Source organism: Trachymyrmex cornetzi, unplaced genomic scaffold (assembly GCF_001594075.2).
Source record: "Trachymyrmex cornetzi isolate Tcor2-1 unplaced genomic scaffold, Tcor1.1 scaffold745, whole genome shotgun sequence".
In the NCBI taxonomy this organism is placed as follows: domain Eukaryota; kingdom Metazoa; phylum Arthropoda; class Insecta; order Hymenoptera; family Formicidae; genus Trachymyrmex; species Trachymyrmex cornetzi.
Genome location: NW_017300076.1, coordinates 84,599 through 105,839, shown reverse-complemented (window position 1 = coordinate 105,839; position 21,241 = coordinate 84,599). Strand labels below are relative to the sequence as shown.

General features: G+C 33.3%; 1 protein-coding gene and 1 long non-coding RNA gene across 3 annotated transcripts in view; one reads left to right on the top strand and one right to left on the bottom strand.

Moving 5' to 3' along the window:
• Positions 1 to 21,241, bottom strand: part of LOC108767993 (semaphorin-1A) — a 234,830-nt gene that overhangs the window by 188,912 nt on the left and 24,677 nt on the right. For both annotated transcript variants that reach the window (XM_018518170.1, XM_018518169.1), the window contains exon 2: positions 4,983 to 5,163. In XM_018518170.1, the coding sequence (XP_018373672.1) occupies positions 4,983 to 5,079 (97 nt within the window). In that variant the 5' untranslated portion in view covers positions 5,080 to 5,163. The remainder of the gene's footprint in view (positions 1 to 4,982; positions 5,164 to 21,241) is intronic.
• LOC108768012 (uncharacterized) overlaps positions 18,393 to 21,241 on the top strand; it is a 5,467-nt gene continuing 2,618 nt past the window's right edge. Inside the window, exons 1-2 of the long non-coding RNA XR_001940463.1 lie at positions 18,393 to 18,625; positions 19,250 to 19,373. This is a non-coding gene — a long non-coding RNA (uncharacterized LOC108768012). The remainder of the gene's footprint in view (positions 18,626 to 19,249; positions 19,374 to 21,241) is intronic.

The window sequence follows — 21,241 nt, the reverse complement described above, 5'->3', positions numbered from 1 at the left end:
GCATGTACAAAATATATATTCTTTTCCATTGCGCTAGAAAATACTTTAAAATAAAACAAACTTATTCCAACTAACTAATCGAAAGTAAAAAAAGATATAATGATTAAAATTTTAATATTATGATAAAAAATTTCGTTGAATTAATCAATAAACCCTTGAATTAAACAAGCAGTTATAAGTTTGTAATAAATTATTTTGCAAAATCTAATTTACATATAATATTACAAGCTATATGTGCAATTATTACATCAATTTTTTTATCCTTTATGTGTATACGTATAACGTTTAGCATTCAAATTAAAATGAAATTATTAAATGAATATGAACTACAGATTTAACTGCGATGATTTCATGAAATATTTAGATTTACAATCGGTAGATTACTGATTCGATGATGTTTCATAGCTCAAAAACATTTAAGCTTGAATAAACTATTTATTTTTATCATAAAAATTATCTTCATTATTTTTATTTATCTTTCTATTTATATTATAAAAACAATAAATAAAGAAAAAAGAGATGACGCCTTAAAAAAAAACGTTTCCTTAAGATTATTTTTGTTACGGTACTGCATGAATTTCTAAGTATATACGCTTCTAAATGTGTTTTAAAAATACAACTGGATTAGTAACGCAACACAGTTGACAGAATATGTTGTTAGCAGATATGACGTTAGAATAGTATGTAACATGTTTTAGCAACTCATTGGCATCTTTCATTGAAATAGATGACATACTAAAGTCTATATATGCACATAGCAGCAGCAATAAATACATTATGGATTAAATTTGAAAATGAAAATGTTCAAAATCTGAAAATTTGGAAATTTTCTTGTCACGAAAGATAAGATTATAAAAAAATTTTTCCAAAATACAAATAAATATTAAATAATGATAAATACACAAATAATAGAATATTATACCGAAACTTACGAAAAACGTCACATATATTTTTTATAATGATAAATTAAATGTATATGTATATAAGGGAGAAAGAAATATGTTTATAGAGTGAATTAACAATAATTAATATTATTGCATTTAAAAAGAAACAATGTTTAAACGTAACGTAATTCAATTTAATAAAAATTCCAGAACTCATTACGTCCGCAAAATGAATTCGACGTGATAATAATAAAAAAAAAAAAACCGGCGACGATGGACAATAAAAATTTACATTTCCGTTGCTAATTTAACCAAGCGATTTAGCTCAATTCACCAGAAATAAATTTTACTGCGCTACCACACTTTGAGGAATAAAATTGCATTAGCTGTCGGTCTAGCGAATCGCCGACGGCATGCCCGACGAGGATACGTTATATCGAGCTATCGTTTACGGTACATTTACGCTACTTAGCGAACTTCCAATTCGAAGTCGAAGCTCGAATCCTATATCCTACATCCTATATCCACATCGAACGCCAGAAGAATAATTCAAGGTTCGATCGAGGTGCAAGGCGCGGTGAAGGGATGGCTCTTCTTAGTGCACGCAAACTTAACGCACACAGTGTGCAGTGCACAGAACACACATCGGACTCGAATGCAGACACACTGCCGTTGTTGACGCGGTCTCGGAGCTTAACAAAGTTCTTCCGAGTCCTAACGAGCTTACTCTTGGCGAGAACCAGTCGAGTATATGGCTTCCGTCTCTCGTAGCAAATGGTTAACCTACATACCCTGCCTCGAGATTACTTACATTCCAATCGAACGTAGTTAGACGCGACTTGCTCGAAGACATCCTCACGCATGCACTATCATGGATTCGCATGGATTTATAACGGACTTGATATACGGACATTTTAATGTCTTTTACAAGTAATGACATGTTAATATCCCGCTGATGTAAAATATATATGTTTAGATTTAGGCAATCTTTGCGAATCTTTTTCATGTATTTATATATTTTTTTTCACGAATCAAATACTATTAAGCACGTAAGCTAGTACATTTGTTCCTTTTAATATTTTAATCGAATAAGCAATCTCGATAATCCGAGATCGTCCGACGCAGTTTGCGCGGCTCTAAAAATAATTCTTAGGTCAGGATATTCCTGACATTTGTGACGCGAAGGGTACACTAGGTACGCGGGAGAGCGCTCAATTTCATCTCGAACGAGTCTGGCTGACTAACTACGTATGTATGTATGTATGTAACCCCCGTTCCTCTCGCTGCCCTACCGTAATTGAATACTCAATAGGATTTACCAAAGCGGCGCCGTGCCGCGGCGTGGCGCGGCGTGGGCGAGCCGATCGACAGGACACACGCCAATATTTGATCCGCGTCAAAAGCTTCGAGGCGGATCCACCACCGACACGGCGAATTTTCAACGGTCGTTAACCCCCGCGCTGCGATCGCGCTGTCTCGCCGCCGCAGAGCGGCGTGTGATCCTCTCCCTCTCTACCTTCCGCTCGGGTAAACTTCCGAAAAGCCGTCATCCCCGATTTGACGGAAATTATCGATTGTATCTTTGTTTACGATAAAAAGCGACGCGTGCGACCTATGGCCGAGAACCTATATGGCGACAACCTTTATATATATCAAGTTTTTTCGGCGAATAAATTTCGAATAAATTTTTAAGTGACAAATTTGATTTTGTCCGAAAAATAAGCACACAGTTTAAAAAAAAACGATCTATATAGACACGCGATTGAAGAGGAAGTTGTTTCTTTTAAATTTTAATGGGCTTTCTACAATAAGCCATTAGTCATAAATCAGAAGCGAGAAGTTAAAAATTGACCAATCACGGTTGTCAATTATTGTAGAAGTCAATTATTGTCTATAAAATTAAGTTTTCATCTTGGTAAAACGAAACAATATACCTACGTTCAGAAATATTTGATACATCTCACTATCTGCATCGCGCTGTCTCGCCGGAACGTGCCGAAACCTGCATTTAGGCACGTCTTCCTTTGCTCGTCCTTCGCTCATACAATACTACCCCGCGTGTGTCTATGTTTAGCTTAACCGTTTTACTCGTTTTGGAGAAGGTTCGTCGCGCCATACAACCAAATCCACAGGTGCGGTTGCTTTAGGGTGCTCACATCGCGCGGAAGTGCCTTTGAATGAGTAGAGCGACCGTCGACAGCGCGTGAATGCACCGTAGGAGACACGTATGAAAGTCACCGACTATCCGGCACAGAATGCGACCTCTTGGAGAGGGACAGAATAACCCGGGTCGTCGCGATCCAGAAGACGAGACAAACCATTTCCCGTCGCCGCGCTACCGTTCTCACGATTCTTCTATAGGTATACCTTCCTCTGCTTATACGAATGAGAATTAAGCCGTGGTTTAACCAGCACGTTGAAGATTGCCCAAGAGATAAACGGCTACCGAGAGTGGATAGGGCTCTTATCTATGTTATCCTTCTTTAAGTTCACTCTAACCAATTTTTTTTCGGTCACTCGAGAAAGACTCGGAAGAAGACGCCCACTTGGAATAAATTTCAAAACTTTCTATACGTGGTTGTCGCGAATTTGGATTGAGACTATTTTATATAATATGCACTTGCAGATATAACTTTGTGGAATATAAAAGATAATTGGATCAAAAGATTTCTTTCCATATTGTTTTAAATGTATCTTTTTAAAAAATGAAAATTATGTAAAAATGAGGAAATTTCCGCATACCCGACTTAAAATCAACACTTATTCCGCAGCAGAAAGTTGAAATTAATTGTCAAATTGAGACTCCTTAATATTTATATTATTAAGGTTAATATAAAGTCTACTCTCTATTAAATAAAAATATTGTTAAAATCTGCTTGAAATGAGAGAAGAAAAGATAAGTTCATATTTTTTTTATTAAGAGAGAGAGAGAGAGAGAGAGAGAGAGAGAGAGAGAGAGAAGTGATTCGATATCGATAAGACAAGAAGAGGCTTACAAATTTTTATCTACAACATAATGATGGAATCATTATGTTGCTTTTTTAGCGGAATGGAAAGTGATCGCCTGCCATAGGTAATGGTGCGCGATAAATTCGCGGTTGGTTAGCGCGTAAAGTGTGACTATATCGACGCTTCGATTGATTAATTAGATTAATTTTAATTGAACGCCTATGTATATTCTGAAAGGCTGGCTACCGTCAATTTAGTAACTCGATAAATCTATAAAATAGCGTGGCGAAAGTGTGGCTACATTTTATTAAATTCCGTCTCGCAAAAGGTCGTCGTGTGGCATCACGTCGAGCCAAATTTAGTAATGGACCATTATTGAGTTTTGCAGCAAAGATACGGATATTGAAATTTAGATAATTGCTTTTGCCGGCGCGTCTACCATACTTATTATCATTTCATGATAATAAAAAAACGTTGATATTAAAATGTAAGTGCTTGAGACACTTCTATCATTTCCTCATTAGTTTCTACAAATTTATTTCTATACGAATTAAAAGTAATGAAATGATAAATATGTTTTCTCACTTAGTATAATTTTTTAATCAGAGATGCTATAACTTGAGCAAACATTCTTAATCTTTCGTCGCAAATAATTTCGATGCTAAAATTAGAGCGATAAATTAGTTAAATAGCACTTAATTCTACGATAGTTTCCAATTCAATTTGCTGTGACAAAGGTAATAACTTAACGAGATTACCTTGTGGTAAATATTGAAACTAACAATAACGAACTGCAGAAATATATTATCTAATTATCAAAAGATCGATATTTTTGTATACTATAAGATATAGAAAATTCGAGTGCTTTAAATGTGCATGCATGTAAAGATATTCTATATTCCCATCAATCCTCTGAAATCTGTATTAAAAAAAAAATCCTTCTTTTTTTCTTTCAAAAAATGGAATTAAAAAATGGAATATATAAATCTACATATTTCTGAGAAATGTAAAAAAGCAAAGAGAGAGAACTTAAAACGAATCATTTAACGATAGATCGAATTTGAATGGAAATGGAAATATAAATTGGTTGTTTGCACTTGACTAGAACAATATAATAGAGACGAATATTCTTGTTTAAATATTACTCACGATGTTTGAGGTGCAGTCTAGGAATGGGATCCTGTGGCCAAGCCACATTTTGCGCGGCAAAGCTGATCAGAGCCAAAATCCGCAGCGACGCGCTCATCCTGGAAACAAATGGCCCTGCAGGATGTCCGACAAATCAACGGTAACTTTCAAGCCTCATCATCGCTGCCACTGATCGTCATTCCTGCAATCATATAACAGCGACTGTAATTCTGCAGGTACATATATCACAAAGTTCGTAAAGTTCACACTAGTTAGAGTAGTAAAGTCATGTTGTTATACAATTTATATGCATTATTTTATAATGCAAAATATTTCAACGTTTCTTAATCTTTTTATTCTCCATAAATTTTAGATTATATTATTAAACTCATAATAATTAACAATCCAACAATTGAAAAAAAATTGAATGCTAAACAATTTAAAGAAAAATTCACAATTTAAATTTTTCTTTCAGAAATATAACATTGGTTGTTGCTTGCAATTTTTTCGAAAATTAAAATATTTTAATAATTAATTAATTTAATTTTGTTTTCTTGGTAGCAAAGTCGAAAGTTGTGTCCTTCTTTACATCACAATAATTGTCTATTGACAATGTTGTCGCGCAAACGCTCTAGAATCAAAGAGAACAGATCATTGAGAAAATTGGTTTCGCTCCCATATGCACAATATTCCGCATATATACTACAAATTGAACGCATGTATTCTTTATGGCACGAAGAAAGCAGAACATAAGAAAAACGAGTCTTATGCCCGCTTTTTAAGCAGAACTTATATATGCATATCTTCTTGTAGAAGAAAACTACTACTTGGAATAAATAAGGGAAAGTACGAGCAAGGATAAAAGGCTAACGAAGAAACGGGAGACGACCACCGACTGCAACGACTACGATGAAGAAGACGACGATGTTATGCATTATGCAGAGAGGTCGCTAGCTCGAGTTTCTATTTGTCCTGGGGCCGTATACTGCCGTCTACTACCTCGATACTACGTTCGAGATTAAACGTAGTATCGAATATGTATATTTACATTTATATAATATACTCGTAAGTATATGTGAATAACAGTTTATAATAATTAATAAAATGATAAATATATTGTCTTATTCAGTACAAGTTACAAACAAGAGACGCTTTAAGCTTTAATCTCTCGTCGGTTTTGGTGCTACAAAAATTATAAATGTATATGCACATGTAAGGTGTGTCTAATGCTTTCTCAATCTATTCAGTTAATAATAAATTTGTTTAAGACAAATTGATTTCAACATACTTTTTATTATTAGATCAACAAAATATAGAAATGTCAATTTTCATTTATTTGCTGTTAGCAAGAGAATAATATCAAATTACAATATTAAATGCTAAATTTAAAATTGATGAAAAATCGATAGAACATCTAGATATTATATATGAAATAGTTAAATCAATTATATATATATATATATATATATATATATATACGGATTTATACACATATGAGCCTTACTTTTTCTGTCAAATAATACATATCGCTAAAGTAACGTTTTATTATTTTTATCAATTAATTTTATTCATCATTTTTTCTTTTTACTGAGCACAGATTTATGTACATTGATAAGTAATTTTCTGAACAGCTTGTACATCCTTCCTTGCCTTTGTAAATATCCAAAGCGAAATTATCATTCTATACTGCGCGCGCGGCGCTCATTTTTCTCCGACAAGTTTAGCAAAGTAAATGGAAACAAGATTCTAATATCCAACCACCGTGCCAGTTAAACCTCAATTTGCTCGCACGGATTTGTAAGCAGTGGTAACGTCAATCGAAATCGACATAACAACAGTTACATTGTGTTGTTAAAGTATTAATTAATCTCGGCTGTGTAATCAGCTGCATTCCAATGCGGCAATGAGCCGCATTGTTACTCGACATCTGGTAGACGATCATAAATTCATGATTATTTCGCAGAGCGACAGCTGCGCGCCCGCGCGATCTAATAAAATCAGATCGTGAATCATGTTCGAGCGAAGACGAAAGAAGAATGTTTCGCTGCGGATCCGTCGTGTTTGCCATGATGTTTGCGAGAGCAAGAACACGCGCCTCGCTAGGCGTGGCTCGCCCTACTTTCGAGAGATACGAGGGACGAGTTGCAGATCGAGAGTCACTTCCCTTCGCAGCGTCTCTCGTAGCAACGGTAACGGTCGCTTTCCGATTCCACGAGTGTGCCGTGCACCGAAAATGAGAGACTTTCTCTTACATTAGGCGACACTCCATCGCGCGTTTACAAACAACGGGAAAGCTCGCCACTCAATCGTCGGATGCTCTCTCGATGCGGGAAAAGACATCTAATTTTCAACGTCCCATATACGAGGATCGTGGAAACACAGAAAGACGACCACGTGATTACAACTCTAATTTCGGAACTCGAGATTATCATATCAGTCGTTGCGCAGAGACAGCGCTCTCAGAATATGAATTTGCCTAATTTGTGGGTTATATAAATATTTCAGTTGATAGATGAAATGGCGATAGAGGTACGACATACTTCTCGTTTCGAAAATTAAAAGAAAAAACAATGACATTTAAGTTTTCCTTGTTAACGCGACATTTTTACAAATATTTTTATATCATTGAAATTTTAGTTTTATGTATGCAAGCTGCATAGTGATTGAGATAAAACCGAGAATAATTAAGTGTCACAGTCAAAGACTTATTTATTATTATATGCAAATAAAGTATCTACACATGTTCTTTTCTCTCTCAATATTATTTTTATAAGAAAACTAAAATTTGTAAGTACGCTAGTGCATCTATTCATATATAAATATGCTTTCAGCAATAAAAATGTTAATTTAATATTCAATTATTCGACACACATATACATATTTGTACGTATACATATAGTATACTGTTAATTAAACATATATCTATAATTAATTCAATAATTTATATACATATATATATATGTACCTATATATATATATATATTAATAAATATAAATAAATAAATAAATAAATAAATATAAATATTGCACATGTATAATATATTTATGAATTTGTGTCATTATTGAGGAAATATATATAACTGCTTATATTTCCTAAAATATATAAATTATTTTAAATTATCTAACTACTATCGTTGTTTTATACTATATCTTTGAGCGCAACATAATTTATCAAGTAAATCTCGGGTACATGGTAAACGTATCGAACTTCAGTAAGTAGACAATTATTGTAAACAGTCTTGAGGTATTATAAACATCAGAATATAATTACCAGTTTAGTTAAACGTTTATAGATTAGTTTCGCAATTCTCAATTTGTAACAATTTCACATTTCTGAACTCAATCGTATGAAATTCTCTTTATTTTTCTATAATTATCAGAAATGATAAATAAAATAGAAGCAAACGTGGAGTTGCAGAATTTTTTAAATATTCATCATGATATATCATGAATACATCGTAAACGGGATGTCAAATTTGTTCGACTCGATTTTTAGAACAAAACAAATAAATAAATAAATAAAGTAAAAGCACCGTTAAAGATTTACGGTAACACTCGAAAAAAATGGACAGGAAGCACACCTTGAAAACGAGTGAGGGATGCAAAACGAAGAGGAACGACAAGGAAAAGCAAGCAGGCACAGGGCGTAACCTCTCGTGAGTAAAACTTTGACCAACACGCTGCAGGAAAGAGAGAATGTGAGCGGCTCTGCAACTGCTGCTGCTGCTGCTGCTGCTATTGCTGCTCTGCTGCTACAGCGGGAGCACGGTCTAATTATCCATGCGCTTTGTGCGTGTACACTGGCTCCAACAAGAGCAACGGCAATGGCACAAATGGCGGTACGAGCGTGATTGCTCGGACCATGTAGATAGTTTTAGCGCGATTGCTCTCCGTTCAACGAGCCGGTTATCAAAGTAAAAACAGCATGTTCGCTAAGCCACTCGCCTTCGTCTTGTGTGTACTATACGCGATTTCCAACTAAAATCCTGACTGAAAATTCGAACACGTTTATCCGTCTGTTTATTTATTTGTTTATTGGTGCAACAAAAGCACCAGTACGTACACTCGTCATCGACTATTCCCTTCAGCAGAATACTCGAAACTATCGCACTCAAACGACGACATTTCTCATCGAAAACTGAAATAGCTTTTGATTTCATTTCAATTTGTGAAAATAATATTTACAACAGAAAACATCCGTAATCGTAACGTAAAGTTTCTAGTTTTAAAGATTTCATGTTAATGTTAAATTTATATTTAGCTTATATCATAGAAGCTTTACTTAACGATTTTGAAAAATCGTTTTATATACAAAATTTGTATTGTTTATTACCTATATCTATAAAATCACTTAAGATGGTAAAAAAAAACAGAGTATTATACAATATATAACACTTGAAAAAAAAACTTAAAAAATGATTAAAAATATATAACTGTTTTAAACTTAAAATTAGATAGAATAAATTGCAAAAAAATTATTTATTATGATACTCATTTAATTTAGATTAACATTTTTCTAAAAAAAATACTATAATTTATAGATTAATAATAAATTAATAAATATCGTTTATAAATTAACAAAACTATCGAAAATTTAATAGTGTTTGAATTATTTTCAATTAAGAAAAAATCAAGAGAAAAATAGATTTTGAATTATTTCTAGATAATTAAATCGTATTCTTTAATTAATTTTAGATATATTTTGCGGAATATTTAAAATATTAAATGCATTAAAAATTATTCTGTTTTTAGTAAAAAGAAAAATTTTATGCTGCTCTCTCTCTCTCTCTCTCTCTCTCTCTCTAGAAATCTTTATTTTTACTCGGATATTTTCTTTTCCATCTCATTTTGGCATATCTTCATCTTCTTATCTGTTTTATCTCGTAATCACGATCTATGTCGCTGCCTAGTTTAGTCCTCTCAATTTTTTACTTCGTATGAATTTTCACGTTCAAAGAAATTGCTACTTCTGATTTGGATGAGTCTCGGAAAAGTGAAAAAGTTTCTTTTCATTTTCGTATTCCACCTTAAAAAGGCAGAGAAACACTAAAGTTGCCAACAGATGAGGAAAATGACCAAGACATGTCGAATACAGATAATAATCTACATAAAATTAATTCTCGCGTGACTAAAATTTAAAAGTTCAGTTAAATTCTGCTAAATTCTATTGGTATTCCAATAAATGCAAATTTGTTAAACTGTTTCAACGTAACAATAGGATGATTTTTTAAAATATCCAAAAGATAAATCCTTTTATAGATGCAAACAAATAAATAAAACACATATTATAGGTACAAAAAATGTGACAACTATTTCAAGTCTTTCAAAAATTGTATAATCTAAAATATAATATATATCTCCAATTTTTCATATATCTATATTTTTTCTTCACATATTTTATTATATCTTTTTTCCTTTCGTTTTTTTAAAGAAAATAATCCCACATATTTTATTAAAATTTAAGCTGAAAATTAAAAATCTAACATGTAAAAACTGGAGTGTATAAAATAGATATTAAAATGATAATATATTTTTAATAATTTAAGATAAAAAACCTACTAACAATAAGCGATATCATCTAGAGAACCTTCTCAATCACAAGAAAAACAAGTTTTTTGCAGAGGTGTTTTAACGATGGCCTTGTTGGCTAAATCCCAAGCAACTGTGAGAAGTTATTTAACTTCTAATATCTTCCTCCCTCTTTTATGGAAATTTGCTGCTTTAATTTATAGATAACATCACTTGAAACGTAAAAACGTTGTTAATATGTACAAACACATATATTCAGTTCAAATTATTAATAATACTTATTCCGTTATTGAATGCCAAAAATTTGAAGGCTGCTGAATAATTATCACCGTTGAAATTTTCGTTAAAAAGAGAGGATAGCTTCGAAATTTATCGAAGAATACACAACTCTGTTAATAAGTACAGTATACTCATACTTTACGAACTTATCCTGATTAAACTTCAAGTTAAATTTCAACGGAAGTAAAGCCGATTCGAAATTAATTGAAAGCTATAGTTCTATAATCTGTTTACAGTAATAAATCTCAGTAAAAAACACTAATTGTAAGTAATATTCACTATAATGTAACAATTATCCCATATTATAATATAACAATTATCCTATACTTAATTTTTCATTTAAATGAAATTATAGAAGAACACATTCTTGTTATCAATGCTTACTTTTACAGACATCTCGCGTATTTATAAATCTTATTCCGTATTCCAATCTCTCTATTCCGTAGATGCTGACTGCAGCCTCTACAACTGTCAAAGTCGACGATAGAAACCGATATCCTTAGTCATTGTGCATTTTGTATGCTTGGATGTGCACAAGTTCGAACTCGGTATCGATCCAGCCCGTTTGCTTCGTGACTACGGTAAGGAAGCTACAGTTAACTTATCACTTATCCTTTTAAATTACATTCTCATTCCACTTACAAGTTCTCCGTTTCTATCATAGCGTTCGATCATGCAATGATAACGAATCGTAGAAATCAAGATTCTATAGATTAGATACTTTTATCTTCTATCTATATTTACTGAAATGGAGTAAAGATATTACAGCTATTATTTTCCTACTTAAAGTTAAAACGTTAACATCTATAAGGAAGAATGGAAAATGCTAAATACGCGTGTATTAAATACAAAAAATTGGACTGTATATTATAATTATATGATATATGCTTACATGTCTAAATTATATATTTACCATGATAACAATGACATTTACGAGCAAATATTTTTAATTTTGTAGCACAGACGAAAGATTCTTTATACAAAAAGTATGATAGACTTCCGTTTCATACTTTTATGTTAAAATCAACATGTTTCATTTGAAAATATTCGCTTTATTTTTTATCACATAATTTATTTTTTGTTTTTAACTAAGGAATAACATTTGTAATGTTGCTTGATTTAGCTTTGCTTGATCATTCCCATCCAAATCCCTTTCGAACGTACAGATTGTAAAACGAACGAAAAACGGTAGAAAACGACAAGAAGAGAGAGAGAGAGAGAAAAGAATAGTGTAGGAGGAGATAAGTCTAGCAGTTGAAAGACGCCAAAAGGAGTAAAAGGTATCCGCGACAGAACGGATGAATGAGACTACCAGTGGTCTTTGAGCTAGCAGGTAGGCAATGATTAATAAGTAACGTCGATCTCGTTCAAAGTGCGGCACGCCAGAGAAGCTCAGGGCGGCACCCTACGGTTCTCGCAGTAACAACCGCGTGCAAATAGAATATTTCGCGAAATAAATGAGTCGTGATTATTCTGAGAAAACGGCAAATCTAAGGCAGCGAACAGTTCTCGTAAATAATATTACGTATCTTAATTAAGGTACTAAGAAATATGCATCTGTTGCAAAAAAATCAGTTTATATATTAATGAGTTGTTTGTTTCCAATTTAACAGAAGATAAATGTTTAGCAAAAAGTTTTGTATTTACTTAGAGTGACGTAATATTCATTTCGCCATGTCAGTTATTTTATTTGCAAAAAGAAGCAAAAAAATATACAACTCACCCGAAATGCAGAAACAAGAATCTAGAATTAGTCGCTAATTTAGTATCTTGAGATATCGCGTAAAATTATTTCAAAAATATACCATTTTTTAAAATAAGCAATTAATTCAATGTTTTATAAATTTTATGTACAAATACTTACTAATCGAAAAATATTTAAATACCAGAAATTTCGAGCAATTATGTTTTTTTCATTTTGATCCACGTGATATTATTGTATTTATAATGTTTTTAGTAAATGCCAATTTTTTCATCAAACAGTGATATTTAAAATAATTTCTCGTCATGTTGGAACAATTAAAATAATAACTAATTGACATAACGTTAATCTCTCCCATTACGATTATGACGTTTATGCTAAACAGATTGAAGAATTAAATTGAAACTAGAATAATTGACTAGTATCTATAATAATAAATAGTATTAAATTTAATATCACGTGGATTTTTCTCGTTAAATAATGTAAACGATTGACTCAGTAGAAAAAATTCTATTAATGCGCCGATAGAAAGGAAAACAAATTTACTATCTACTGTATGTTAGCGTAAAGAAATTTGTGTTAGATTCTAAACTCGACGCATTTGGTTCGCATGAAATGTCGAGTTCTTCGTTTCATTGCAATATTGTTTACGCTTCACAGACATTTGATTTCTCCATTTCAAATATCTTCTGGATTTTGAAATCCAGGTTCATGGCAATCCTGAGTAACATAAAGTTTATCGTTCGTTCAACTTCTTGCAGAAACGCCACATTTGATATAAAGTTTCTAAACTAGAACTGACAAACTGCAAAGAATATCTAGAAATCGGTGATTTAATACTCGAAAAAGTTTAAGTGCATTCTCAGATTTACGTATTACAAATAATTTTTACAGTTGAAAAAACCTGTATCGATTGAGACACGATTGATTTTCACGCGACCTTACACAGGTCTAGATTGTAGATGTTGCGTCGAGGTGTACTTCGAAATCGTAGGATTAGAGAGTCACAGGAGCGTCGTAATGCCACGTTAGCAGGAGCAAGTGCAATGGCAACTTGGTCCAGTGGTGAAGTCAGGAATGCCAGTTGAAGGGGGAGTGGTTCGTGAGCGTGGCGGGCGATTTAAAGCAACTCACCGTGCGCCAGAGCCAACTCCACTCAAGTGAATGAATATTCAGAAGCGTGCGAGAACTGTGGGGAACGTGGTCTTGGTGCCTCGGGTGACCTCTCGTGGAAACGGCCAGGTGAAATGGTCCAAATCACGGGGAATATTCAGATTTCGCCCTTGCCACTATGCGAATTACTCCTATCACGTATACGTGTGATCACGACCGCGGCCGTGCGAGCAAGTTATGTCAGTAGGAAAATCGCGGTTTGCTAGATAAGTATTCGCCAGAGTGGATTTATCCGCACTTGGAGAGAAGGCGGTTGTTATCCTTACGCATGCATATGTGTAAAAAGCTATAATAATTAATAATTTCTCAGCTCAGTTCTCGTACGTATTCTATCCATTGTCTTCTATTCACTAGACTTCCTATTCATTGAATTTTAGAAACACGATTCGTTATTGAATTATTAAGAAAACGTAAATGTGTAGACGACTACAAAAGTACTCCGACATGTAACACAATCGTCTTTCACGCAGCATGCATACAAAACCAATGCAATTATCATTATTATTTCTTGAGAAGAAAGCCTTGAAAAAATAACGTTTCTCTTCATACACACTTTTTGCTTTGAAAATCTTTTCTAAATCAATGCTTTTAAGAATATTAGTTTACGTTTAAATGCATCATTTCCATTTATATAACAATTGATATATTTATACTTTCGTTCATTACATCATTTATAATGCACCAATCCCAGAGAATAATCATACGATTATGTATGTTATATTAAAGTTTGGAGAGAGAAACTGTAACTATACTGTAATTATAATAACATGTTATAACAGAGATCAGGTTTACTTATTGTAACAAGAGGAGAGCGTGCTATGCTTTTCAGATAAAATCGTAAACCGAGCGGAATCGCTTCCAGATACCCTCTTTTATAATAGTAAATATTGCGAACCACTCTTCGCGATAATTTTGCCCAGCTTCCAAATATATATATATGTATATGTATATACATATATATGTACATATATACGTACATGTATAATACATATTAAATGCAGCTGCAGGCGGATATTCCCTCGGCACCTGCAAGCGACGTTTCCGATGATCTCGCCGCGAGAATCGGAGTCGTTACCGCCGCTCAAATAATCTCCGTGTGCGTCCGTGGGCGTTTTACAGCCCTCGTCGTTTTCGCTCATCGTTAGGGCGCAATAGAGGCGCCAAGCATAGCTGCAGGTTACAACGGACGTTGCAACTCGAACCATAAGAGCTCGGATTGCAGCAAAGCTACGGTTAGTTAGTACGGAGCGAAATACGATGGAACGCCTGTCTATATTTGCGAAACAGTTCTCTCCGTCTTACATTCTGTGCTAGGCTCAATCTCTTCCTTCCTCTATGTAGAAAAGCGTTCAAGCTTATATACGGTGCATGGGCTTTATAGAGATTCGCGTATATACTACAATACTCTCTATTGAATCTCAGTTCGATAAAGCATTGCAATATCATTAACAATGGTAACAACAGCGGCGTATTATTATCACATAGTCTACACATTGTTATCGAGTAATTTGCAAACTTTCAAATAATTCAAAGTAAGATGACGTATATATGAGAGCCACAATGATAGTACAGTAAAATTGATCCAAATTAAAATTTACCACTTTCACTGCATTTACTTCTATAATTATGTTATATTTACACAAATATTTTATCACAATCAGTCAATAAAATTATTCCGAATATTATTTATACCAGTAAGGCGAGAAAGAGAAGAAGAGAGTGACACCATTAAAATTAGATGATATTGCGCATGCAATAAAAATGAGTAGACACGCAGATGGAGAGCGCGGAAAAAAGCAGAGGTACCAAAATTTTGTGCAGGGCGAACTGCACACCAGGGAAATTGCCAGATATAATGGGCGAATGATAATTTAGTGCGCGCGACAATGAATGAGAATGGTGTGACGGAAAAATGTTCTCTCTTTTAAATCGCGAGACGTGCAAATTGAAGTTAATCATCCGACAAAAGTCACCGAACATCTCATCAGCGTAAACGCGCTTCTTTCGATATCAATGACGTAGAAACGTGCCTCATATTGCGAGTAATTCGCGAAAGTGAGCGCTGGTGAGTGCTGGTGAGCGCTTCGTGAGATAGACGTAACGTTCTTGATTTTTCGCCCCGCGGGATTAGCTCGATTCATCGGCACGGAAGCACCGCACAAGAATACCGCGCGTTCACGAAGAGCCGCACGAGAGCGTCGGAGAGAACGAACTCTATATGGCAGAGGTCCATTTGCGGACCGCCGGTAATTTCCTCGGGGAAGAATCCCGGCTGTATACCGAACGGGAGCATCGTTCGCTCGCGCGATTTCACCGTATTTCAGAGTTGGCCACGCAATGCCGACTCACGCGTATAATCGGCGCGATTAATAAAGTCCGCTTGGTTAACTGTAAAATAGCACGAATCGCGTAAAGAAGAAAAGAAATAGTCGTCGTGAATAAAGACAAAGCGGAAAACGAGAGAGAGAGAGAGAGAGAGAGAGAGAGAGAGAGAGAGAGAGAGAGAAAGTCCATAGCAATACCATTTACAGACTGGCACTGTGCACGCGTGCGTTCTGATAGTGACCGCGATGGTACACCGTTAGCAAATTCCCTCAGCTAACAAACAAGGCGCGCGTGCGAATATACAAGATATCCTGATATACGAAAGGACAAGAATTCTTTCAATCCTTGCATCTCCGAATCACGATACAATTCTTTTTAAATTATTTCTGATCCATACAAGAAATATCTGATCCTTGAGAATTTTAGGTCTTCTATCAATATTTTCAAGTAATAATCATCTTGCAAATGTTACTTGGAATTGTATTTCCTATCAAATTTCAGTTAATATTTCGGAACATCCTATATATGTATATGTACACTGCACTTGATCTCGTAAGCTTTTAAAAAACAAACAAGAAAAAGATTTCTCGAGTAGTCCCTGCGTACGATGTAATATACGCTCGCAGATATCAGATTCCATTTTGCCGTTGCTATTACTGCAGCTCGTACGTGAGGTCCATACTTTTTCGTTCGCCTGACCGCAATTAACATTAGCATAGAAATTGGTGCGCGTACTGTCAGTAGAACATGCTCGTAAACTTGACAAATTCTTGATGACAACTTTCGATATACGTGAAATTATTTTACCCTATCTTAATTGATTAAAAAGTACTCTTTTATTTTAGAATCATCTACTAGAATTAAAATATTAAGTTCTCATTTATTTTAGAATTATCTACTAAAAAATTAAAATAAGAAAACAAATAAATTATCAATTAAATACTAATATAACAAATTAATGATATTTTACATGACACATTTTTAAATCAATATTATTGCATAAATTATTATAAGATTTTTCAATATATGCTCTTTGATATTTCATGTACAATAATTTAAATGTTGAATTGTTGCTCCAACATGTTTATGAATATATGATGTTTTTAATAGTATTAAAAAGATTTATAACCATCGATATCTCTCGATTCACCTATCCATTCACGTCACATCAGTGTGACACGCTACACAAATTTGGAAGTTCTGATATACACGGTGCCAATATATTTCGCAGAAATCTAACGTACTTTTAGCGTTACTTGCAGAAATCTAACATTGCAGAGTGATAGTCATATGTGAGAAAGATATAGGTACATATATATTGAGAACCCATAATCGCGTCTTTTTTCACAAGAGACGTAATGCAATTAGAATCGATTAAAATATATTATGAAACGTTCAAATTCTATTATAATAGACATATAATAATTTTTTTTTAAGATTTAAAAACTGAAATAAATTCTTGCATACATTGAAAAATAATGACTTTGTTTCCAACAAACTTCGTTTTTGTAACGTACGTACCAGATATATGAATTTTAAATAAACGACAATGTATAAAACCCATAATCGCGTTTTTTTTCGTAAAAAACGTAATGCAATTAGAATCGATTGCAATATATTATTAAACGTTCAAATTCTATTATAATAGACATATAATTTTTATGCTTATTTTAAGATTTAAAAACTAAAATAAATTCTTGCACACATTGAAAAATAATGACTTTGTTTTCAACAAACTTCGTTTTTGTAACGTACGTGCTAGATATATGAATTTTAAATAAACGACAATATATAATATCTCTTTTATATTTCATAAAAATTATTTTCATATGTTTACATCAAACACGTATCAATTACAAAATTGCTAAAATTTATTTTTAAAAATTGATTTAACTTTCTGTTAAACTATAATTTTTAATATTCGGTTTTATCGATTTAAAAAATTAAAACGAGTATATGTATAAAAGAAATGATGTCTCTTAAATTATTGAATCTAACAACATACTTCGATCAGATTCGTTCCGGATACTGGAAGCATGTTCCTTGTTAGTCAATTCGCCGAGTAGTGCCTATATAGCAATGGCGCCGATCGAACGATAATACGATTGAACCACTATAGAAGCACATCGGTGAAGCACTCGAATTTCTGCGTTTCCACGAAAGCACGAGATGCGGTTCTATCCCGGTATATTTCTTCGCCATGGAAGAAAGCTATCGAGATCGCGCGGTTCTGGCGTCTCGGCCCTTCATCGTCTTGCGACCTCAGTCTCTCTTTGCACTCTTCCCTCGAGCCATCGTCACGGCCGTCGCGCTCTCCGTACATTACGGCATTACGCTACAGAATTCATCTTATTGCGTCGAGATACATCTGATGGCGACAGATCGATATATCTCGTTCTCGGTGAGAACTCGCAATCCAATAAAGGAATGGCGAGAAAATTGCAATCGGCATTGCCATGAAATAAATGGATAGAGAGGTGGTTACATACGGAGATAAAGGAGAGAGAGGAAGAGAACATACCATCAACATTACATACGTATCTCACAAGTGCTGCCAGAGAAATCTACAAAGTCGTATACATTAGCGTCAACCGCAAAAGCATACAATTTTTTTAAATCTTCCTAGAAACTCAAACGTCTTAATCCTTTACAGCTAGTAAAGTGTCTACTTAACGGGTTAAAATTTATTACTGAAGATTTGCTAAATTATTATTATTTTACTAAAACAATTTTCACTCGGTAAACCATGTACTATATTTACATGTTTCTATTTTCTTTTTACATCGCAATGTTGTTCACACACAACATGATAAGCAGTATAAAAAACTAATTTATTTAAAGTATACATTCGATCAGTCGCCTATGAAAATCTGTCTTTCAATGTACGAAAAAAATAACTTTCATCTTTCTTCCTTGAATAAGCAAGAAGAATAATTCAGCTTTTGATCTTCAAAGTTTTCTTATTTTGTAAAAAACTATTTTTCCAAGAATTTTCACTAACAATAAAAAATCTAGCATTTTTTTGCATATCCGCTCAACTCATAAAAGATTATCACTCATTAAAATTCAATATAACTTTTTGTTGCGAAAAATTTAAAAATATTCAAAAAGAAATTTAATAGAATACAGATTAATTATTAACCATTTTTTAGAGTAAACGGCGGTAATATGTATAATAAATGATGAATAACTTTTAATGAGTCATTTTTTCATTTGTTTAAATACAATAATATTGTAGATATTCAACCTACAATGACCATGACACAATAAACTGTTATAGAAATTATGGAACATTGATTAAGATGCATGCAAATTTACGATGGCGCGTTTATCCCTACCATACAACAGCGCTGATATACGTTCATTGAGCGAGACTTCATTTCTTGAGCCTCCCTGCATCAATGGTATTTATGTGCGATAATTAAGCGCGTATGCTATGCTTATACTTGCGCCTTGTTTTATTCATACCATAATGAAGCTTAAGAACACAACAGACTGTGCTTAACAGACTCTCGGTAATGCGATCAAGTAGAGTGGAAAAAGACATGAATGAGTTTATGATACTTTTCACAAAATCTCTGATAATGATAGGTATAACGTATTGCAAATTGAAATAATTTCTTTGATATTATACTTCAATATTATGTAAATATTATTCTTCACAATATTATGCAAATTATTTCGTAATAATTGCTTTATCTTATCTAGTTAATGCAATTCGTATAGAAAAAAATTTATTGTCTATTATTGTATGCTTTTTTTACATAGTATTTCTAACAATTCTGATAACATTTACATTGTCTCTTACAAATTAGATGTTGTTTCTTTTGTTTTAATGTAATTTTACTACTTTTTATACAATTAAAATTTTACAATGTCGCAAACATTTACGAGCATTAAAAACAACGTTAGCTACATATAAATAGATTAAAAAATTTTATTTTAAAATTAAATTTTGCATCAATTATCAGTTGAAGTAAAATTATGACTCTATCTTAACATTTCTTATACATTCTTTTATATTTATTGTATAAAGCATGACCTAAAAAGTCAAAATCATTATTCTTAGAACGATAGAAAGTGGTATGTCGTAAATTTTTTCCGCGATAAAATAAAGATACCATACAACGATTATTCCATTTTCTTGGACATTATTATACAATTTTTTAAAATGGCATAATAATTTTTTAGCTATACTTTATGAGTCCATTATAGAGTTACATATAAGTTGTATTGTACATGTCGCGTAATGCAGTTGTACAGTATATGGTGTATGACTATTTACAGCGTAAATATTACTATACAACTAATTACAATGTATAATTTCATATAAATTATACGTTCAAATGGTAGAACAACTCTGTATGCTAACAAAACGTTCATTCGATAAAAATACTTCACGAAAGAATCATTTTTTGCACGGCAATAATTAATTTAAATGTTAGCATGAATGTCCTATGTATGACCGATATTAATTCTAATAGAATTAATAGAATAAAATTAAATATTATTTTTAATTTAAAAATACCATTTTAATTTAAATTTTTTTTATCGAACAATATCTGGAGTATTTCAGAAAAGTTATACTCTCTCGACATAAGAAAACTACAAAGTACAATTATTCCTTCTTGATCTCTTTGAAAAGAAGGCATTTTTAAATATGTAACAAATAAAACAAAATCCAATATGTACTTCTTTCTCTCTTTCTCAGTGTGAACCATAGAAAAAAAAAAAAATATATATATATATATACAATATATTTTTAGGGATAGATCAGGAATGATATATCATTCTAGATCTATCCCTTTATCAGAAAACCATTGCTACAAAAGATAACTTCTATATCCACATACATTCGCATGAAACGGGGGGAGGGGTTTGATCATTCGATACATTGTCAGAGAACATTGTCGTATCATTGTCCAATACAGACATGAGACGTCTAGTTCGAAGTGCCTTACACTCACGATCACTATCAATCGATTGGTAATGCATAGCATCGTGCACGACGGAAGCACAAGCGAAGACGACATTGAGGTACATGGTACACGCTCGTCGTCATCATCGTCGGCGTCGTTCTTGTCGTCGTCAACGTCGCTGTCGTCAACGTCGTTATCGTCAACGTCGCGTTGCAATGCGCTACATGTTGAGCCCCCGTAGCTACGGGGCAATCGAATTTTCATCGCCGCGAAGGTGAACTCTGAATATTCATACGGTCGAACGAATTCCCGGTACCTTGCATACGTCTCTCTCTCTCTCTCTCTCTCTCTCT